This window comes from Rhinichthys klamathensis, unplaced genomic scaffold, assembly GCF_029890125.1.
Source record: "Rhinichthys klamathensis goyatoka isolate OS25496 unplaced genomic scaffold, OSU_Roscu_1.1 h1tg000678l_1, whole genome shotgun sequence".
Taxonomy (NCBI): Eukaryota; Metazoa; Chordata; class Actinopteri; order Cypriniformes; family Leuciscidae; genus Rhinichthys; species Rhinichthys klamathensis.
This window is the reverse complement of record NW_026607110.1, coordinates 47,127-71,657: the sequence shown is the minus strand read 5'-3', so window position 1 is coordinate 71,657 and position 24,531 is coordinate 47,127. Positions and strand designations below refer to the sequence as shown.

At 37.8% G+C, this 24,531-nt stretch overlaps 1 protein-coding gene across 2 annotated transcripts in view; it reads left to right on the top strand.

Moving 5' to 3' along the window:
* Positions 1-21,443, top strand: part of pax7b (paired box 7b) — a 61,028-nt gene extending 39,585 nt beyond the window's left edge. For both annotated transcript variants that reach the window (XM_056241817.1, XM_056241816.1), the window contains exons 8-9: positions 15,584-15,833; positions 20,862-21,443. In XM_056241817.1, coding sequence (XP_056097792.1) covers positions 15,584-15,833; positions 20,862-20,977 — 366 coding nt within the window. In that variant the 3' untranslated portion in view covers positions 20,978-21,443. The remainder of the gene's footprint in view (positions 1-15,583; positions 15,834-20,861) is intronic.
* The last annotated feature ends 3,088 nt before the right edge of the window (positions 21,444-24,531 follow it).

Genomic DNA, 24,531 nt, shown 5'->3' with positions numbered 1-24,531 from the left:
GTTCATGCAAATAAGCTAGTGTGTGCAAGATTCTGTAGAGTCTAGTGTAGTTTGAATACTGAGAGTGCAGATGTCAATTATTTTTCCTAATGCTTGTCAAATAGTAGAGGATTGTGGGATTGCACAGAGAGCTTTTTGTTTGGTTTTGTTTGCTTGGGAAATCTTATCACCCATTTTTAAAAGCTTTATAGCCTAAAGTTGTTGTCATAGTAGTGTAATGGCCTTCTCTCACTTGTCTAGACAAACCCTTCTTTGACACTGGTTCACTGATTCTTTGAGGCGCATCTAACTGACAGTTTCAAAATAATCCTACTTATTCTTTTCCGTTTACCTCAATTTCCTTCTGATTTATGTTTTATTTTATTTAGTATCCTGAGTTCTGAAGTGCTTGACTCTTTTGAAAAATCACTGTCCCATGCTTAGAAATGGGCAGAAATAGAACAAATATTTCTGTTTATGCCACTGGTTTATTCTTATTATGCAGAACCTTTTGAGCTCCGATTTTTCAAAATATTCTCATGCACATTTTATTTGGAGAAATTACATAAGACAAATACGATGCAAAGTAAAAGGGAGAAACTTACAAACTGATTAACTAATTAAGATAATATTTCCAAGACAGTTTCTTTTAAAACATTATATATATATATATATATATATATATATATAGCAGGGGTCATATAGCAAAAATGGCAAAATTCACTCAAAGGAGGTGTTAAAATGCTTTAAAATATACCACTATAATCGTTGCATTTAATATTTTATCCATTGTTCTACATGAAAAGGCACTGCATGATAGAAATGACCATGGCTTTTAGTTTGCGAAAATGTGAGAGAGGTATGCTCATTTTTAGATGCGCTTTTGCACAATTGTGTGCAGGATGGACTGCTTTACAGCCTCCATCGAGTGGAGAAAATGTGCTGTGAATCAGTAAATGTGCTATGATGGCTGTGTGCCAGAATGAAATGCAACCCTGCTGGGTTCACAACACCAACAGGTGCACACCCCGCTCTCACTCTTCTCATGTGCCAGCAGAACCAGAGCGCTTTCTCACTGCAACCTCTGGAAAACACATTAAACAGCACTGCAGCTTAGTTCGGATAAAAATTATGCAATGCCAGACCTAATCTCCATTAAGCCCGCTTTTGGACCGGGTCAGAGCTATGGACAGATTTCTATGGCCTTGAATGCATGTCTTTTCAGTGTTTCATCCTCTGGTGGACATTGAGACCAGTCCAAACATTGGACACGTGGAGAAGGAATGAATGCGGTAATAAAGCTGTAGCCTGCTTTACTACTACAGTCATTCCTCCTCCTACAACAGATGCTTTGTGCAGGCGGGTGATTGGGTTTTACAACGGGAGACGTTCTGCTTTGGTGTGTCTGATATGTACAGGTTTGTTTTGTTGTTGTTAGATGTCGTAACTGGAGAGGAACACAACACACACCCGTTTTAATGAACAGGTTTTACTAAAACCAACCATTCACTATAATCAGTCATGCTTTTTGTTTTGGGCCTCGTAGCAACAACGCCAGCCCTCAAGGCACTCGAGTCATCTAGTAAAGCTTCAAGTGTGTCTCATTATTATTATTATTATGAGTATTACTGCAATTGCTCTTTGTAGTGTCAGGATGATTAGGCCATAGTTATGATGTCTGAGTGCAATATTCGCAAAATTAACAAACTATTTTTTTATTTTAGTAATTTCTGTTTATTCTTTTTGAAGATTTGTAAATGTATAAACATTAAAATGTTATTATAATACATTTTATATTTATGCTTGCATTTTTTAAATATTTATTCATTTAGACTTTTTATATTAGTTCTTAATCTTTTTATTTATTATTATTTTAATATTTATATGTATTTTTTTATTCTCTTACAAGATTTTTATATTTATTAACATTTATATTTATATTTTATTATATCTTTTTTTTTCTTCAAAGGGACTAAAACTGCTAAATGAAACAATATAGGTGATTCATCATGACCAGACAGTAACAAATTTTAAATATACTACAAATGTTATAAAAAAAAAAGCAAATTCTAGTAATACTGTGCACTTGGCCAGTGAGGGTACGTTTACACGAAACCGATGTACTAAATACAGTAATGTTTTTCCTTTGCGTTTTTCGCGTACAGACGACAACTTCGTCAAAACGATCCTCGTTCTATGATGTCACTTGGTAAAGCAACACTACGCGCCTATAGACTGAACACGTAATACGCATGCACAAGACGTCACCATTTTCACAAATTAGCTTTTTTTATAGTTTACATGGAAACGATAACGGTATCGTCGTCAAATACTTGCACTTTGAAGCCCTTTTTCAAAAGTTTGTGTTTATAGGCCCCCAAACCTACACTGACGTGTAAATGAACGGCCAAAACCCATAAACATTTTAGTATTTAGTTGAAAATGGTGTCGTGTAAATGGCCCCTGAATCAAGTGATATATATATATATATATATATATATATATATATATATATATATATATATATATATATATATATATATATATATAATGTGCTATGATTTTTGATTTAATGTGTTTTAAGTGTTATTCCATTTAATTCATTTTGCCTATTTTTTCTTTCTTTTTTTACACAGATTTCAACTGAAATTTTTAAACTGAAATGTAAGCATTTAAAAAACATATCCAAATATGATATATATGCATTAAATGAGTATTTAGAACAAAAGAAAGTCCTCTATCAATCAAATACATCCACACACTTGTAACAGAATTAAAAGAAAAATGGCAAAGGTAGGCTATCTTTTTTTTTTTTTTTCGCCTCTCCATTGCAGTTGGAAGATTTGTGTTTTGGAATGAAGGAACTTTGGCTAGCATTTGATGTTAGGAAGGGAGAGCGAATAGGCTGGGTTTCAGCACTGGGGGATCAGAGGCAGAGCAGTGCTCACCAGCACTCCCTTTGATCCGTATCCCCAGGCCTCCCTGCCTGAGCCACGCGCAAAACTCAGGCCTCACCAGTGATTCCTGACAACTGTCTGCTAGAGATAAGGGAGGGGGGACTCCAACCTCTCTCCTCTCCTCCATTAGCACAGCAGCCACTTTAAACTGGATGAATTATATTTAAGAAGCCTGCACAGGGGTTGCCAAAAAAAAAAAAAATGATATGAGTGAGAGAGAGGGGGTGAGAGAGAGAGAGAGAGAGAGAGAGAGAGAGAGAGAGAGAGAGAGAGAGAGAGAGAGAGAGAGAGAGAGAGAGAGAGCGAGAGAGAGAGTGAGAGAGGAAGAAGAAGATTGAGTTTTGGTTCACTCCTTTTCCCTTCTTTTTTTATCCAGATTTTTGACTAGACTTTGTGCACCTGAATGTCAGCGAGTGAATCTATGTGCCGTCTCTGCTATTATTAAGACTGCGGCATTAAGCCACTCGCCGGGCACGGTGTCAGCTGGCATGTGTCACCATCGACAAATCAAAAGACTAAATAAATGCATATTTACATCACCCCCCGTGCTCCGAGAGCAGAGGAGAAATACTTGTTAATTAGAACCCGTCTTAAATACAGATGCTGTTTCAATTTGGCAAGAGTTAAAAAGTAAGAGGCTTTTTAAAAAAAAAAATGAGACCTGCTCAGAAGCTGCCAAGAAAATCAGGGGAATTTAAATCATATCCACTGGCAGAATGTTTTCTGCATGAATTTATTTAGTTTCTCTCTCTCTCTCTCTCATCCTATTTTTTTTTTCCTTCTCTAGCGCAAGCTGAGTGAAATTGGAGTCTTGTGCATGTGTTAATGAAACATAGCAGGTTTCTCAGGTCACTCAAATACATATGTAAATTTCACATTCAACATCTCCAATGGCTCTAGATGGAAAATAGTTTTTCAGAGGGTCTGTCTGTTTAACCGTATGTGGGGAAAAACAGATTTTTTTTTATTAGGAATTATTTAATTATGATCTCCACAACATAGGCACGTTTCAGCACTGGGGTTTAGAGAATTTTAATATCTGTTATATGCATTAATGTTATTATTTGGATGGCAAATGCCTTTTGTAATTTTTCGCGAATGAGAACAAGGCTGTAATGTTGTAACGTTTTTAACTTTGCTGTCTATCTCTTGTTTTTGTCTCTTTTTTTCCATTCATTTTACTATACATGGCATGTATATGGTCCAAACAGTCTAATTTCTCAGACTCCTTCCTTTCCTTTTGTTTATTTTCTTCATTTCAGCATCTATTTCACTCTCTCTTCTCTTTTACACAGAGAGGGATTCTTATTCTCTTATATAGATGAAAGGCTGCAAAAGACAATAAAAGCACAATATAAATTCAAGAGTGTTTGTGTGTGTGTGAGAGAAAGTGAGCTGTTGCTTCCTGAAAAATACGGGATATAAGAGAATGTGATTTACATTTATCTCACGGAGGCACAGCATAAGGACATGAGGATTTAAGCGAGGCCAATACACTCATTGCATTGTGGGTGACTTAACTGTTAGATGGAAAAATACTATTACCTTTTAGTATTAGCTCAGCATTTACAAAGTCTAAAAAAAAGCTGATTGCATGTATGAATGATTATATATTTATTTATATCTATTAAAAGTGCTCGAACAATATGAACGTACATTTCTACAACTGTTATTTTCATAAAACTTAAATAAACTTTTTCATAAAAATAAAAGGCATTCTTTTCTCAATGTTTACATGTTTCTAAACAAGGAACAATGCATTTGACAGTTGGGAGGGAATATGGCATGCTGGGAACAGAAAAAAAAATGTTTAGCTCACCAAAAGACTCAAAGTTTCATTAATATACATTTATTTAGGAGTCAGGGAATATATCATAAACAGGCCAGGATGACATTTGTGGATATTGCATTTGATGTGTTGATTTTTGGTGTGGATGGATTTAAACATGGTAAACTTAGCTAAAATATTTTATAAACAGAAATGTAAAGGGTCTGGATTGAACTGGAGGAGATTTTCTGTGTGATCATGAACATGTGCACCTTTGTGTGAGACCACTTTTCTTTAAAATGAGCAATCTAGCTATTTTATTATTTTATTTTAGGGTCATACAGTGAGTGGGTCACTGGGTATTAACAGAAAACTTCCAACAATTGTGAACCTGCTCAAAACACCATGGATCGGGGCGGTCAGCTTTGTGCACATGCTTCCTGTTAGCTCCAGATGCCAGTCTGACAGGTGTGAAGTTATGATTAATACTACAGCCTCGCAAAAACTACAACTGCCACTCACACTGCCCACTCCACAGTTAATGACAGACTTTTGTACGCTTGTCTCATTGTTTAGGATTTTGTATGTAAAGCTACAGTAGTTTTACAGTTTCTGTGATGTGGTTTTATAACATCAGAGGTTTTTTCACCTCCCCTTCCCCTCCCTAACCATCCTTAGTGATGGAGTCCCCAGCTGGCTGACACTAACTGCCCCGCTCTCTCCCCTCAGACTCCAGCTGAGAGCTATTTCACTATTTATTTACATGTAATTATCCCTATGAGGAGCAGATATTAACTCTGTCAAGAACAATTTGACTTGACATTCTTCATAGGCCTGCTCCCTGCTGTTTTTAGCAAACAAACACCCCCCTCCTCCCGCCTCCTATGCCAACTCTCCACCTTGCATTATTCTTGGACGGCGTTTGCTGCTGCCGAGCCGCTCCTTGTGAAATCATTTAAAGCAGACGTTTCATTTGGCAGAAGCGGAGGCGCCGGCAGCGCGAGGCGTGAAAAGATCGGCGGGTGGGATGAGAGGTCAGAGGGGGATGTTTCTTTCCTTGTGACTGAATCTATCTCACACATCCGCAAACACTGAATAAAATAATCAGATTGCACCTCACACTTTTTCCTATATCAGCTCATTAACCTTTGGTTAACTCCAGGTCTTGTAGCACTTTGGGACATTTAGGGTCCAGTAGTACTGAAAAGCCTTGTCCGTATTACACTAGAGCCGCTTAGCAGGGATTGTTGTGCAAGATATTTCAACAAAAGGGTTGTAGCCTATAGTGACACTGGGCAGAGAACTGGACAATGCTCTCTATTCCTTCCTTTTAAAAGAAATATAAAGTACCAGATAGAATCTGCAGACTTCTTCCAAGTTTTCTGTGCTGATTTGAGGGGAGAATATGAGAAATTTTGCGGTCAGTGTAAGTGATTTGTCGTATTGGTTCTTATCATGTACTCTCAGAGCCCTGGGTTACTATACAGGGTTAAAAGAGCCATATGCATAATATTTCCAACAGATAACATGTTGCGAGAAGTGACAGCTTGTCTGGTTGCACGCTAATCGTTCTCATCTGGGCCCAGCTTGTCAATGCCCACTTTCTGTCACTGTCAATCACATGCCTAATTTGAAACAATTAAAGACTCCCCAGCCACCTCACCCTCCGCTTCCACTCTATATCACAGTCTCTCACAGTCAAACGCCCACCCCCACCCTCTCCGCTTTTGGCCGACTCTTCTTTTCACTTTCAATTAATGTGCTGTGGCCAATTAACGCAGTGACATCGAGCCAGGACAGGAAATCATCTATGTCATCTGCTCCCTGCCACTAGGGGAGAGAGAGATCCCACAAAGGTCCCGCTGTAAATAGACGGGTCTTCTAATTACCCACCTCTGCCTCCAGCCGTGACAAAACCACTAATTGATTTTATGCAATAGTGTTTATTTCAGAAATGGCCATTTTGTCTCTCAAGTGGGGGTCTTGCGTTGTGTCTCAGGCTGCTCATCTTTCAAGGCGACTGCACTGATGTCATGATGGTCTGATTCTGCTGTGTGAGTGCATGTACATGTTTAGAAGTGTCTCCCCTATTAATGGTGCCAGCTAATGTTGGGGATGATATATGGAAACAAATATATATTGCATGATTAGCCCCTTGCATTGATATCTCGAGGCTTTACATTGAACAATATCACAGAAGATACTTTATATAGAGTATTTATAATGGTTAATGCATGTTTAAAAGTGATTGGTGTCATTTCTGGAATTGCAATCTGTTTGTTTGAGTGTCCTGAATGGATTCGACATGCACTACCATTTAAAAAAAAGAATACTTTTAAATGGATCAAAAGTGACAATAAAGACATTTATTTCTATTTCAAATAAATGCTGTTCTTTTGAACATTTTATACATCAAAAAAAAAAAAAATCGTTACCACAAAAATATTAAGCAGTGCAACCGTTTTCAACATTGATATTAAGAAATGTTTCTTGAGCAGTAAATCATCATATTAGTATGACTTCTGTAGGATCATGTGACACTGAAGACTGGAGTAATGATGCTGAAAATTCAGCTTTGCCATCACAGGAATAAATGACATTTTGAAATATATTAAGATGGAAAACTGTTATTTTACAGGACAAGTTCGGTATTTTACACTTAAAGCCCTGTTTTAAGATCGTTTCTGATGAAATAGAACGGTTAAGATTGAAATTTGGACACATGCTGGTGGCCCGAGAATTTTCGGGTTCTGTGGTTCGGGTCCCCACCTCCACAATGGTTGCATGTGTGCACTGGAACAATCCTTCCTAAAACGCATTAAACTTTAGTTTACAAAGACGTGAAACTCGCCGAGTGGTCAGGGGTGTTCACTGATATGCTCACACAAAAATCGCTGCAAAAGATGCTTTCCAACAGGTTTTATCGTAGTTTTTGTCCCAAGTCAAGTCAATGGAGTTGGACAAAAACTACGATAAAACCTGTTGGAAAGCATCTTTTGCAGCGATATTCAAATGTCCAAATTTCAATCTTAACCGTTCTATTTCATCAGAAACGATCTTAAAACAGGGCTTTAAGTGTAAAATACCGAACTTGTCCTTTAAATTGTAATATTTCACAATATTTTTGATCAAATAAATGCAGATACTTTTTTCAAAGCCATTATAAAAATTGTACTGACCCAAACCTTTTGAACGATAGTGTAACAATATTGTCCTCTGGCGTGAATTTGGAGAAAAGACATTTATAAACTTAATTATAGAGATTATTTTTAAGTTGTTATATTTTGTGTTAAATAATATTATTATTATTATTTGTAACAAATTATTTTAACAATTCTGAATGGTTTCACTTTCACACAGAAAGGCACACTTTACCTTTAACTAATCAGCACTGAGTCATGATTGTGTTGCCCAAATCTGGGTGGAATTGCATCACTCATCACAGCATTGGAACTACCACGCTCAAATGTCCACATTTCCATTTATGCATTTGCCTGTTTGCTATCTTGCCTCTTGACATTGTTTGCTAGTTGATTCTGGCATTGTGGGTGTTGGGATGTTTGAGGATTATGGTTTCTCTCTGGAAAGCGACTTCCCGACAAAGAATGGCAGTGCTTCTTTAATTACGGTGGCATTGCATCATATTGCCCCTGAAATGTAATGCCGAAGTCGCTGAGTGTTTTTATACTCGTGTCACTCAAGAGAACATTGTGCTCTGTTTCCTAATCCTCAAATCCAATATAATTTTTTGGAAGTAATGCCTTTTTTTATGTATGTACTGTATTCATACCGCATACATCCCCCTTAAAGCAGTTTATTTACTACAGCTGATCTATGTAAGTATGATATTAAGGTCTAGAAGGATAGGACATGTAACCTTTAGCTGTGCAAGATAGCCTTATGACATCAACCCTTGTAATTCCAGCTTCCTGTACAGGTGACATTTTCCCAACATGCCTGTGTATATTCCAGTAAAATGAGAGCCGCTCTCTTACACACCAGCAAATCCAGTCTTGGGCAGATTAAGCTGAGTGTGAATGTGCGTAAAAAGAGAGATTTTGTGTGTGTGCAGATGCAGGGCTGAGTTAGCTGGCACATAGACACACACACACACACACTGTCCTCCTAGAGTCTCCACCCACATTTGTCCTTCTGTGCTCTCTCTCTCTCTCTCTCTCTCTCTCTCTCTCTCTCTCTCTCTGAGCAGGTGGACAGGCCAGATTCTGGGCTGTATTGTCAGTGTCTTTTTATGCTATTATTTATGCTATTATTATGCTATTAACTCACCTATAAAAAATCCAACAGCAAAACACTTGTTATTCTCCGACAAATCAGGTTACGGGTGTATTTTGGTTTAAATACAACATATAATCTATTGACATAATAACTGGAAGCATGCTGTTGATTACCACAGAAAGCAACTTCCTTTGTAAAAATACAAAAACATATTTTATATAAATTATATTTTATATTATATACATGTAATATATGTGACACACTTTATATTAGTATAATATATTATGAAATGTATACACAGATTTGAACAAAAAAATGGTGTAGGATACAACGTAGAAATTGCTAGTAAATTTCACAAATAATTAGAGTAAAAATTTAAATAGAAAAAACACATTGAATCACATGCGAAGTAGAAAGAATGAACTAGTATTTTCTTGTAAAACGAATACTCCAATAATTTTGGATTTATTTTAAAAAGTATATATATATATATATATATATATATATATATATATATATATATATATATATATATATATATAGTTTTTCTTACAATGTACGTTTAATTTTTTAATATATTTTAAGTATTTATTTATAGATTTTGAGTCAGTTATTTTCTATGGCCATTATTTAACCTTTATTTAACATGGAACAGGGGGTTGAAATCCTGTAACCCCCAAATTTACTGTAACATTGTATTGTACCACTTTTCCAGCAAGCCCTAAAACTCTGTTTTTTTAATTCCCCAAATTACAGTGGTTTATGTAGTGATTTAGTGATTACTGATATATCACATTGTTAACAATGTACTGTTATTAAGCCGTCTTCTGTGGAAGTGTTTAGTTCCAGTTTTGTTAAATTAGCCTCTCTGTTTTCCCCCTTTTAGAGACCAAAATCACTGTCATCACACTTCAGTTTTGTTCCAGCTAAGCATGAGCCTGGTTCCATTTCGGCACAAAAAAAAAAAATCCAACAAAGAACCAAGTCACGTCAAACATTGACTCAGACAAAAAAATATAATTTGACAGTTAAGGAAATTATGGTAGTGTGAAAAGCTTTCCTTTTTACTGCCGCTGCACTGTTTGTTTATCTGAAAGGATGCACATTGTATCAATTTCCAGTTTTACATTTACACTGCTGCAGGCTAGAGGGCTCTGAAGTTGAGAGAATTAATTACTTTTTATTATTATTTATAAAGTAATCTATCTGTCGAGAGACAGAAAGTGAAGAGGAGCAAGGGAAAGGAGAAATGCCTGCAGCTATGTCCTTTAAACTGGATCCTGCCTGGCATTATCTGCACTAGCAGCTCTCACACAGACCGACAACAAATGAAAGCCTAGCTACTGGGGGGATGCTTCACAGAATGAAAGAGAGCGCACGAGTGAGAGAAAGAGGAAATAGTTGGGGGGGGGGTTGTGGGGTTACTTTGAAAGGGCTCAAGAAAGTTAAGTGTGTCTCAGCCAGGGTGTACGTACTGTGTGCTTGTGTGTGCCGGGCTGGATTTGTCCTCTGGTGTTTGTTGGCCTGGAGAGTCGCACTGCCTGGGGATGTTGTTTGTCAGCCAGATTGATTGGCAAATATTCCAGCTTCCTCCCACCAGCCCTATCAGATACAAAAAAGGTTACACATGTGGAAAGGATATTGATTTTTACTTAGCAATGGTAGTATGGCAGGAAATAATAGATTACAACTCTGCATCCGGCTGGGCTGTCAACTCCACTCGGTTATAGTCTTACTCTTAGGTTATAACTGCAGGCAAGGTCATCCAAGTTATTATTTATAATTTTTGCCCTTTAACAGAATCTTAGTTTATTTACACAATATAAAAAATGAATACAGATAAATATGACAAATGAATACCACATTTGGCATATTTATCATTTTCTCAAACCCTGATGCACATGGTATCCCAAATACACATTGAGATGGGGGCAAATGTACTATTTTATATATTTTATTTGATTATTCTTTACCATTTTATCATTTTATTTTATTTTCAAACTGAGGGCCAACGTTGTTTTCTATATATGCTAATCATCTAACTGGAACATTTAATTTCATCCACTTCTAAAAAAACAGGGTTCGTGCAAGGTGCTTAAAGTACTTGAATTTGACTGTTTGAAAATTAAGTCCTGGAAAACCCTTGAAAACAGCAATATTCATGAAGGGGTAACTTGAAAAGTGCTTGACTTATTTAAATACAAGATATATGACAAGATATAAAAACACAAATACAATATTTACACGCAAAACTAACACTCCAGCCCCCATCAGACCTTTCTTGATACGAAGTATGCCAATATAATAATATAAAATATTATTTAATGAACAATAATAGCCGTTATAAACTTTGTATTTAATATATATTATTAAATGCGTTGTAAGTTGTATTTTGGATACCTTATATCTGTAATTTGAGTTTTAAAAAATCCTTAAAAAATCCTAAAGATATTGTTTGATAAGGGTGATCTCTGATTGTAGTCCTTGAAAACCCAAAATCAGTGCTTGAAAAGTCCTTGAAAGTCCTGGAATTTAATTTGACAGTATCTGCACAAACCCTGAAAAAAAAAAGCTTTTAATTGAGCACAACGATTGCCGTGACAGAATCGTGGCTGAGAAATGAGCCCTTTCTAAAACAGAGCCAGACTCTGTCGTTTCAAGCCCTTCTGTTTTGCGGTTGTCCCACTGTGAGTGCAGTAGCCCATGTAAAGAGTTCACAGGCAGTCCTGCTGTTTGTTAGTGTTTGTGTTGTGGCTCCATGTGCACTTTAAGTTGAATGTCCTAATTACAGCTGGCTGGGCGCAGCGGTTTAAGGGAGGCCTCTCTCCGCGGTGCACTGTGCGGCGAGAGGATTGAGCTGACAATAGCCTCACCACGTGCTGCCTCTCGTGATAAAAGCCAGGCTCTACCTCTCACCGGGCTGGAATATTCTCCGTTTGCCACTTTAATTGATGTCAATAAGGTTATGCTAAATTTGAAGATTTGAATAATTTGTCTTCCAGCACAATAATGGCATCACCCAGGCTACAGGCTGCTTAAGCGAAGGGCTGAATGGAGGTGTCAGGCACCCGGCGCTCTCCCACCTCTCTGCCCACATTCTGGGCTGACACCCCTTGTGTTAGCGTCCCCCGCTCATCTGATTAAAACTCCACTCCTGGGGAGATGCTGAACTTACATAGGCTCAAGCTTTACTATTAGCTCAAATTACCTCATATTACAGTGAAACGTCAGTATTTAGGGAATATAGAGGATTACAGAATTTCACGACTTCATTGCGGATTGCTGGAAATTCTTGTTTTTCCTAGTTTAAATGAGCAGAGGTTTAGATATAATAAATATTAAGAGTATTTCACATAATAAATGTGGCATTATGTACTCTATTTTCTTGACCTAAACCAATTTGCTGTTATTTTCCCAAAACACAAAATGAACAATCATCATGAAGCACTTTCCCATACAGCCAGAGTCAAACTAGACTTTGAGCACACAAAATTTCTATGGACACGGTAACGGTCGTGATTTGATGTCACACTTTTTTTATGAATTCAACATAAAACAAATAGCAATATATTCAAAATGTAAAAATATATTTTTAATTCAGCCAAGAGGTCACGCCGTGAAGTATCGATCTTCTACTGGTCACACGTCTTCTTGTGATGCGAATTCGCAGGTCAGACTTCACCAAACTTGAACTTTGGAATGCAGCAAATTGCGACACTTTTCGTGTGAGCTTGCGTTTCCAATCTGAAGCATTCGCATGTGTATGAATGGAAGTCGATGGATGGACAAAATGTGTAGTGTTACTGCCCCAGTGTGTTTAAAGTGACCACATCTGTCAATCTGACTGTGTTCATCACATTTAAATTTCACAGTTTAAAAGCTATTATATGACTTCAAAAGACTTGGAATATAGTGTCTGAGTCATATGAACACCTTTATGATGCTTTTGTGATGGTTTTTCTTTTCTTTTTTGGAAGCTCCAAAAGCATAATGTGTTCATTCGTCTCAGGCACTATGTCCCAAGTCGTATAATAGCTTTATGTGATGAACACAATTTGTGATAATTTGTTAAATCAGACATGGCACCTATGGTGAAGGTTGGATGTCAGTGCTTGTCTAATGATTAAACGTCATTGATGTTAGATGACATATTATAAAGACAAATAAGACATTACTCTGTTATTTAAAGTCGACTCGTGATAAAACGGAAGTAGAGACATCTTTTCTTTTGTATTGTGATGTATATCTGAATGAAATGGATTATAAGAAAAGTGAAAATGTGGTGACATGGTTCAATCCATCGGTTGTTGATTTGATGGAGGCAGATCTGAAAGTGAGCTTGCAGTTGGCTGTAAGAAAGGGGTGGGGTTTAAACAATGGGTTTACTGTAGATCTACTATGACATTTTGATGAAAAATTCCGAGAAAAATTTGAACAATATAAGAAACCTGCATTGATGAAATGTTCACAATAAGATCAAAAGCGTGCATATAGAAAATATATGTTGAATTTCATTTCATACCGACTTGACTTTCATTTAAAACTGCATCCAACACATTCAACACAATAGTGCTGCATTCAGACCTGAGCATTTCATTTAACGGCTAGAGCTGAATATAATCAGACCTCAATTAAGCGCCTGTTAAGTCTGTCTCCCCTCCATCTGCCCATTCAGCCCCCTGTCGGGCAGGCGGTTTGCCCCTGACCCATCGCCCCGTGTCCAGGGTCAAACACCAGCGCTCAGCGGTGTGACAGCCCGCCATGTGCTGCCCCGTTAATTAACACATTTCCCTCTCTCTCTCCTCTACCTTTATCACAGGAAGTCTTCTTGGCCTGCTCATATCATATATCACAACTGAGAAGAGGGACTTTCCGCACTCAAATAGTCCAACATGCACTGTTTCAAGTGCCCTTTTATGTATTTAATATGTTTCAAGTGCTCCATATTTTCCTGGAAGCTTTGGGAGGATATTAGTCTAAATTCACTTATCTGTTTAGGCCATGCGTCTGAGCATGTATGCACACTGGTGGGTTGTTTCCTTGCGTTAGTACATTGGTTTATTTCCCAATGTGCAGCTGACTATTCTGGAGTCCTCTGTCAACTCCTGGGTTGTATCAGACTTCAACAAATAGCCCATGGATGTTGTTTTGAGCGGTGCATGTGGGCTTGATTTCGCTCGCAGCAGCTCTGTGATGGGCTAATTGGTTTAGCAGGTTGGGTCCTGAGACGGCCAAAGGGCAGCGGGGCGTAGCGAGCCACAACGTGAACCTGATGTTCAGGAGGATGCTTTGTTTCAGTCTGCGGATGGAGAGCATGTGGCAGGCAGAGCAACCTCCTTTCACACACTTTTCCCCCCTCGGTCTCCACCCCTTCTATCCGGTTGTTTCACTGTTTTTTTGTTTTTGTGAATAGGTGCGTGTGAATAGGTGTGCGTGTGTGTCGGTGTGTGTTTGTATGTATGAATATATAAATGTGATAAATGTAGTTTAGTTGGTTAGTTAATCATTTATTGTCTCCCTTAGGAGAAATTTGTCTCAAACACTAGAGAGCAGGACAATCGAGAGAGCAGGTCAACACCCAACAATCCACAATAGTCACACTTCATCCATACTACATACATAACATTTCCAAATGGCATATATCAGTCATTTCACAATTGTAATATTACACTATACCTACAAATAAGACATTACACAATACCCAACACATTACACATCTACCCACACACACCAATATTTACCTATTGTTCAATCATTTAATTGATAATGGGATAAGAGAGAATTTATACCCATTCAACTTACAGGTTGGTACCGTATATCTCCTATCCAAGGGCATCAGCTCATACTCCTTATAAAGAATATGTTTTGCACCACCAATAGTTTTAAGGCCAAGTTAGGAGTGAGAATGTGTTGCTGAAAATTCAGCTTTGCCATCACAGGAAATTACATTTTAAAATATATTAAAGAGAAATTATTTTAAATTATTGTAATATTTGAAAATATGACTGTTTTTACTATATTTTGATCAAATAAATGCAGCTTTGGTGAGCATAAGAGGCTTCTTAAAAAAATACTTAATGATTCCAAAATTTGGGATGGTGGTAGAATATATTAAAATATTACTATAGTTATTATACAGAACTATTGCACAGTTTACTGGGTTACATTTGCTGTAAACAATATTACATGAAACAAGGACAGACCTTGTCAAGTGTCTAATCTCCCAATCTCTGGGGGCATCTACTGTAATATGAGTGTTTATTATTTTAATCATTCATGAGGGTTGAGACTGTGGGATGGCTGAAGGCTCCAGATTAAACTCACCCTGGGAGCTTGTTATAAAGAAAAGCCTTAGGACAGACAATCCTGGCACTCTCTGAACACCCCCCTCTACCACCCAGCCCTACACTGGTCCCTTCTGTCTCTGTTATTTAGGCTGACACTGTTTTCAGGCTGGTAAATGCTCCCTTGGGATGCAGGAAAAGGGTCGTTGTGAAGATGTTTAACCCCTATCAGGGATGAGGCCTTGAACTTTGAGTGACATGCAGTGACCAACAATGATTTGTGACAGATTTACTGCCTATATGAAGTGTTTTCCATGTGTTTTTGCTGATCCTGCCTCTCGTTCCTTTCTACCCACCAGGTGATGAGCATCCTCAGCAACCCCAGTGCCGTGGCCCCTCAGTCCCAGCATGAGTTCTCCATATCCCCCCTGCACAGCGGCCTGGAGGCCTCCAACCCCATCTCAGCCAGCTGTAGCCAGCGCTCCGAGCCTATCAAGACCGCCGACAGCCTCACCTCCACCCAGTCCTACTGCCACCCTACGTACAGCACCACCAGCTACAGCGTGGACCCCGTCACTGCAGGCTACCAATACAGTCAGTACGGCCAGAGTAAGTGCCTCTCTACTCTTTACTTAAATTGCTTTTTTGTCATATTTACCCCCACAGCTCCATCGGTAGGACTTGTAGTCCTCATTTGTAAGTTGCTTTAGATAAAATAAGCATCAGCTAAATGAATAAATGTAAATGTAAGTTACCCCTTCATTGACAACAAACCTAAAATGTGTTCCTTTAAACTCCTAGTAGTAACTTCTTTTTAATATTATACTGCAGTGATTTCTCAACCAGGGTGCCGAGACCCACTATGGGGGCAAGGAAAACTTCTAAATGGGCTTTAAGATGACTTGATCAAGACAACATCTAAAAATCAAGATGTAAACTGAAATTATATTGTTGTTCCTTCAACAATTGGGATTAAAAAAGTTTTGTTGGTTTAACTTAAAAAGTAAGGTAATTGGTTGCCTTAAAATGTTTTGTTTCAATGAACTCAAAATGTTGATACAAAGACAGAGATTGGTTTAATCAACAGAAACTCAAAATATTATGTTATATGAGCAATATTAGTTAATTTAAGTTGATTTGACAAAAGAATAATGAAAGTATTTTTGCAGTGGCAGGTCTTGGATATACAGTATGAGGGAATTTTAAAAGTGTGATTTCCTGCAAAAGTCACGGAAATCTTTATAATAAATATAAATTTTTCTAGTCACGTCAAGCTTGAAGAAGGTCGCAAGACCGAAAGCTTGCAATAAATTGATCTTGCACAGTGTTTTGAGTGTGCGGCTGCTGTATTTTTACAATATTTTCCACTATGATTTAATGTAGCAGCACCTCTCTACAAGACTTTTTTCAGGGTTCTCAAGTCTCACGCATTGGCCGTGAGACACACGCAATTCAACCAGTTCACACGCTCACACGCCACACCGTGTATTTCTCACGCTGAAAGGCAATGCCAACCAAGTTGTCCTGCAAGCTTTATAACGTTGTATACGAGGCGCATGCACACAAAGATAAGTTTCCTGCCGCCAGCGCGTCCGCATCTCGGCCAGATTGCGTTCGTTACTAGGCAACTTATAGACGCGCGAAGTCCGCGAACACACACGGAAGTTCGGCCACCGCGACATCGCGCGAACACACGTCGTGATGGAGAAAGTAAGTTGGAAGAAAGCTCGCCTAACATTTTTAGACTAGAAGTTCTAGAACATTTAATATATAGCCCAGTCAAAAACTCTACAACTGCTTTGCAACCAGGCCAAAAGCTTTGGCTCAGTTTGGCTAAGGAAATGTTATTGGGTATGGGAAGGAATGAAGATGTATTTCTTCAGTTTATTTTAAATTCTATATTATACTGTATTAATAGTATTTCTAGTTACATTAAAGCTAAAGCAGAGTGCTCTTGGTAATATTGTATATCCTGTCAAAACATACATTAGCCTAATCATTGCCATTGCATTTGTATTTTTCAAAGATGTCAGGGAAAAATGCAAAAATATTTTTTTTCCAAACATTTTGGAGCAATTTGTTATATATTTGTAGCCTAATTTTGAAATATAACATTAAAGAGTAGGCCTATATTTTATGTGATGAATTGCTCTGTCATTTATCAGATTTACCAATTGTTATAATTTCAATTTTTGCTGGTTAATTATGAACAATGGATAAAATTGGGGGCGGGGCTAGGTGGGGGCGGGGCTCCATTTAGGCTCCTCCCCTAACCGCATGTGATCTCACTCCAAGCTTTTGATAAAACTTGAGAACCCTGCTTTTTTTGACGGATGAGCGGTGGTTCTTTTCTATTTTTTCTATCTAGTCACGTCAAGCTTAAAATAATTTATCGGGTAGTTTTCTATAAAAAAAAAAGTTGTTTTAATTCACTGGTAATAAAAAGCGTGTAACCTGAAGAACATGCAGTTATTTTCGGTACTTTTAGTTTCTGTTAATAAAAATATTTGAATGAAAAAGCATAAGTACCAAGAATATCTTGGGGTCTTTTGAATTTCGTCTTTGACAGTGGAAGTCAAAAAGGTTGAGAACTGCAGTTATACTGGATTTACTTCCATAAAATAACTGAATGTGTTAAGGTTAAACAAGAAAGAAAGAGAAAGAAATTGCAAATAATTATTATAAACTTTTGACCCCGGGACCATTTTTAAGAAATAGTTCATTCATTTGTTCCCCGAGTTGTTCCAAACTGTATAACTTTCTTTCTTCTTTGGAACGCAAAAGGACAATTTTTAGTTTAATATCCTAGCCACTAAATATCTTAGCTGTAAAGCTCCAAAGTCTCCCAAAAAAAAATTCTAAATAAAAGTGGTCCATACAACTTGTGTACTATATCTTAAGTATTTTAAAGCCAAACAATAGCTTTGTTTGAGAAATAGACTGAACTTTAAGTCAAATGAAATCATGCACCTCAGATCATGAGAGTTTATGAGAAAAGTAACAGATCTTTTCAATGAATCAGTTGATCAGTTACGAAACTGACGTGAATGATTCGTTCATTAATTAAGCAGATCTGGTTCTCGAGTTCAACTCACTGACTTAAAATTTTGGTCTGTTCCTATAGACAAAGCTAACATATAACATAAGAAGACTTGCAGTACAATGTGTCATGAACCACTTTTATGGTTTCACTTTCTATTACATGTAAACTGTACCAAGTAAGTTATTCATTAAATCATATACAATCAGTTATTTTATATTCAGTTATACAATTTATTTGAGCCAAGTACAGAAATTTGGTTTAACTGTTCCTTTAAATGCTCCATGATGTGCGAAATCACTGATTTAGCCCAGCCTGTCTAATATTTCATTGAAATTCGTGAGACAGCTTAGGGGCGCACTTTGTAGAGGCGCGTGTTTGCGTGTGTTCGCTGTGACCGTGAGTGTCAGAGAGCAGATTCTGTGCTTCTCTTAGGGAAGGTAAAGATTCAGTCTGAGCGGGATTTAAGCAGTAAACGGTGCTGACAGGAAAGGAAGGCTTCCTGAGGGAGAGAGGTTAAACGAGCTGTGATTACTCTCTCTGCTAGCTGTCAGCACCAGTGTCTCCAGTACAGACAGCTAGCCCACCCACAGGTATGCGGCAGCTACCGTACGCGCCGCCGTTCCCTGACAGCTTCCTTTTTTGCTCTTGCTTATAGACGCTAACGTGCGGCGCTTACTGTCACACTGACAGATGTCTGGCACCGTCCGCACGCACCCCTCGCTCTGCCCCGCCTCGACACTTCTGCAAATGATGAATAAAGGAAGGAGAGGTTCAAATAACACCTCCTCGACTGGGGTAATCAAAGGGCCTCCGACCAAAAAACATCAGAGAGACTTGACATCCCAGAAGCTAATGCCAGTGAGCTAATGCTCACCTTCAGAAGCCTTTTTATATCCATTAGTCATAGACGTCTCTGTCGTGATGCATTTTGTCATTGTTGTTGACATTTTGATCAAATGATCACTGTGTTTACCGATTGTCGGAAAAGGAGTGGCTGTGTTCGCAATGCCAACTCCAAAAAAACACGCAAGTAGTGAAAAGTCAATCCTGTCAGTTTCAAAATGCAAAGCCCTCAGGTTTAACCTCCTCCGCTCGACGGTTTCCACTTTTAATTTTTTCCATTTCGGCTTTGAGGATGTAGGTGGGAAACGTCTATGCAAATAATTACCTGAAGGTTACAGCTTGCGCTGTGCTAACTTAATAAGTTAGCCAATTCCAGTTGGACTCAGCGAGGGTTGCTTTTCTGTTTTAAAAGGGAAGTGGCTAGAGGGGTTAATTGGAGCTACCGCGGTTTTTGCGCCGCACCACTTCCATCCTGTCCTTGGTATGTCCTCGCAACCCCAAACCCGATTCACTTGTCTTTTTCCACCAATCAAATGTCCCTAATGTCTTTGGCTTGTGTATTTAAATTGAAGCAGTGTGAGATGGGAGGCAGATCAATGCTGAGGTCCTGGGTTGCGAGCGGGACTCGGGGTGCCCTCTGACCCTGGATTAGCCCGCGGGATAGAGTCGACACGTGCTCCTGATAAAGATCTCCCAGTAAAGCCAGACTCCAGATCAATCCAATGAGAGTCATGCCCTCAGGTGATATGTTAGTCACACCATTTTGTGTGCTACACCTATCTGGTGGGAATCTCTTCACTCTTTCTGCCGTCTCTCCCCACTCTCTATTGCATTTTGAGCAGCCGTACAGATACTAATCTTGATCAACAGAAACCATTTTCACAGGCGTAGAAAATCGAGTGGACTCATTATCTAAATCTACTCAGTACAGCTGAAAAAGTTTTAGCTACATCAACTAAACAGAACTTTGAAAAGGCTGTTTTTGCATTTATTTATGTACGCTTTGTTTATGGTGTTCTGGGTGGCATTTTTAAGAAATGAAAGATGGATAGATGGAATAGACTGGCATGTCGCAATGTGATGTTATATGATGGAAAGTGTGGAATTCTGAGAACAGGGATGACAGACTTAATGAGGAATGTGCTGAGGAATACTCACTATGACAGGAATGAGTGACAGTGGGGAACAGGTGCTCCATGTCTCTGGAATCAGCAGCGTGTTCATGAGAGCTCAGTAATGCGAAGTGTCTGCTCTGAAACTCAACCCGAAACTAAACCCATCCTAGTTTGCTTATATGGATCAGTGACAAATAAAGATGTCCAAGATTAAAATGTAAAAATGTCCCCTTTCTATTTGGATTTAATACATTTTGGGTAAAAAACTTTTTTTTTCCAGAGACACTAAAATGTGAAGTGGTGTAACCCTGAAGTAAAAGTGGTATAATATTTTCCTAAATGTAATCATCATTTTCAAAAATGTTTTTAAAATGAAAATATTAGTTTGCTCATATGAAACACTGACAAATAATGATGTCCGAGTTGAAAAATTTAGAAATGCAACATTTGTATTCATGGTTTCATTTTAATTTAGATTCAAAGGCTCTAAAAAATGTCCAGTGGTACAACCCTAAATTTAAAAGTAATATCATATTTTCTTAACCTTAAATCATACATTTTTTAAATATTTTTTATTTAGGTGAAAAATGTCATATCTCTGAGAAATGAATGAGTTGTTTTGGTCTCTATGTGCAGCTGCGGTGGATTACCTGGCTAAGAATGTGAGCTTGTCCACGCAGAGAAGGATGAAGCTGGGAGAGCACTCGGCTGTGCTCGGACTGCTACAGGTGGAGACGGGACAGGCGTATTGATGGACCTCGCACTGAACATCCACCCATGAGTTTCACCAGCATCCCTCCATTCTTTCTGCAGCGCCGACACGTGGACCATCTGACTAGGAGTTAACGAGACCAAGAGAAATGAAAAAAACACAGGCAGTCCTAGACTTTCTACCTATAGCAGTGTGAATACAAAAGCCATTCCACATAAAAAACAAAACAAAAAAACAGACACTATTGTGCCGCATCTCCTTATTCGTCCTGATCCTTTCTCTCTTTCACAACAAAGAGACCCTTTCAGGGCTTCAGAAAGAAGCTGAGGGAAAAATAAGCATCAATTGTCTGATCCCAAATCACTAAAGCCCTGCCTGTCGGCATCCAGTGTTAGCACACATAGGTTACTGCTTGCCCATTCCAAACTGTTCGGACCATGTTGTTTATAGAACTGAAAATGATGGTATTATAATTATATTTGTTATTATAAATGTGGTTGTTCCTATTGCTGTTGCATTTACTATTGTAATTACTCTTTGTTTACATGTTTCATTTGTATTTTTTCTCATGTTTAGTTCCTGTTTCTATTTTAACCACAAGGCCTTGCTCTGCAACATTACATTTCTGATGGATATACACAGGCAGGCTGTTTGCAAATCTACAACGAAGGTATACGATTGGTTCATTTAGATCTTAAACCTTACATTCCACAAAACCTGGGCTAGTCATTGGGGCATCTGGGTTGGAGGAGCCTTGATATGGGGTTAAACAGCAGTCTGTGACCTGCTCTATATGGGTAAATTATCAGTGTTATTTATGATCATTTTATCTTAAAAACATACATTGTTCTGGAATATGATGACCAAATGACAAAAATACGGTTTTGATTATTTTTTTGCAATGAACTCAGACTAAATTCTTCTCTGTGGTCACTATAATTGCCATTATAATGAGCCCTGATGGGCAAATGCCATTTTTAGCATTTTATGGCTTTTTATATACTTTCCCATATGCTTCTTGGCTATTCATGGAAAGTATTGATATAGCTTGCAATTTATCAAAGAACTTAAAAGCAATCAGATATTAGCCATCTAAAGGCTGAAGGCGATTTGTAAATTCATGTTTCAGATATTTTGAAGGGGGATGTACTAAAATTGGTAGCACTTTTTTTTATTCACGAGGAACTTAATTTGTCTCTGTGGTCACTGTAAAATAATGGACTGAAACTGTACAATGGGAATCTGTAGGGAGAAATTAACTTTTAAGTCTTATGCCAGGTTACGTTTCAAAAGTGTGATGGTCTCTGAATAACTGTCTTAGAAATTTCCAAGCTATTATATTGAGAGATGGAATATATGACCACATTTATGGATCTGTGTTTACATTTAATGATAGCCACAGTGGCTCCTTATTCCACCTTTTCTCAGCTGTGTTTTAAACCTCAGAGATGATTTCTGTGGCTAAGATGAACTGAAACTGAACTGTGCTCCAGTGTCACTAGACGTGCCCTAAAATGCCATATATATTCAGGACAAAAACTGAAACATGAACACATGACCATGTGCCAACAGGACATTTCCATTTTAACACTTAAAATATTTTGTAGTAAATAAAAAAGACAAAAAAGAAGTGTGAAAAAAAATCATGTTTTTAGTGTGTAGCACTCATTTCTACTGCAATCATGAATCTTTGGGATATTTAAAGCACTATCTGACTAGGCGATCCACATTTCCGAAATATCGTTTCAAACTCAGTTGCTCTTTATTCTTTCGTTGTTTACCTTTTTGCTCATATGCATTTTCATTTGATATATTTCCGTTCAGCATGTGTGTATATTATCATGGCATAATTTATTCAGCTGTATGAAATACTAGCGTAGTGGGAACTTGTATTGGCATTTACTACCTTCAGCCTGTTGGTGTCTTTACTGTAGCACTGGCATATCTGTTATGGATTAAAGCTCAAAAAAAGTGGACAAAGAAACACAGACTGCTTCTTTCTTTCTCATCACTCACTAAATGTATCATACAATAGTCAAATATGCTGTTAATATTTTATATTTAAAAAAACTTGTGCATTTTAGTTCACACAATGATGATATATATGGCTAGAAGTATCATGTACGCTTGCTTTACCATCTACTAAATTTATGAAGAGCTTTTTAATCTGTAATGTTCATTTTCTGTAATACTTAAAACATGAAAATCTATTGGCATTTATCATATACACTCTTTTCATTGCTTTGATGTCGCTGTCAGCTATAATCATGATTTAATCCCCATCTTAACAATGCTGTATTTTTACAGCCACTTTGAAGTCAAGAGCATCATGACAGTTGTGGTGATTTAAGATACTAAAAATATCAGTTTCCAGTAATTGAGTTGCGCTGGAAGTGAATAGAGTGAAGTGTTGCAGACAGTGTCACCAGGGGCGTCATGCAAGCCAAAATTCTGGGGGGGCACAATCTGAGACGTTGCAATTGTTTTCTGACGGGTGATATGGATCATGTTAGGAGGGGTCAGGGGGTTTCTCCCCCTGAAATTTTTTTAATTCTGGCTGCGAAACATACTATTTCAATGCAGTTTGGGAGGGACAGAAATACCTTAACGGAGCTAGCAGCAACACTCCTCTATCTGATTCTGAGGACTAAGTTAAAGTATCTATTTTGTAAGTTTATGTAAAAGACAGGTTGATGAAAGAACTGTAAGCTCAAATTCAAAAGCTTTTGAAGTCTACTTCATTAAAGCATGTTTACACACACACTTACTGTACACTTAGGCCTACTACACATGATTTTAAAAACAGTACCATTGCAGTTTTTATGTTATGATTTTAAATTGGTGTGACCTAAGAATGATCTTACATTAAAGGTAGCCTGCATAAAGGTGCTGAGGTCTGACTTTGTGGTGCTCGGAAATTAAGTTATTTTAATATTAATATGTGATGAAGGACTTTGAAAGAAGTTTGACAGATTTCAGTGCTTAATAAGGTTAACACTACCCCGTTTATTTGAAAATGGTTAATATTTGACAGAAATGTAAAAAAGTAATCAAATCAAATGCAATATGTTTAGCGATCTGTATAACAACTGTGCTGTAGGCATTTGGGGGGTAGTCCTACTATGATATTAGTCAAGTCAAGTCATCTTCATTTATATAGCGCTTTTAACAATGGATTGTTTCAAAGCAGCTTTACAGAGATAAACATATCATTTAAGGTAACAGATTGTTTTGGCGTTATAGCGGTTCTTGAATAATGTTACTTCCAGCTAAAGTTAACTTTGATTGATTCACCTCCGTCGAAATGATCAGACTTTAAACGCGAACCTGTGATTAACGCTGACGGCGTTCACATGCTCATTCAGAATTCTATAGTTATGTGCTTTTTAAAATATGTGCGCAGGTTTGTAATTCATACAACCCAGCCTAAACAAACTACTTTTCTTGCCTATAAATTTTGATACAGAATTTTGTTTTATTTTATCACTTCGGGGTACGCGAGCCGGAATTCACAACGCTTTATCTGTAGAGTGGGAAAGGGATCCTCCATTTCTTTTAATATTATCTTTTAACATTTCTTTTAATATTATCTTT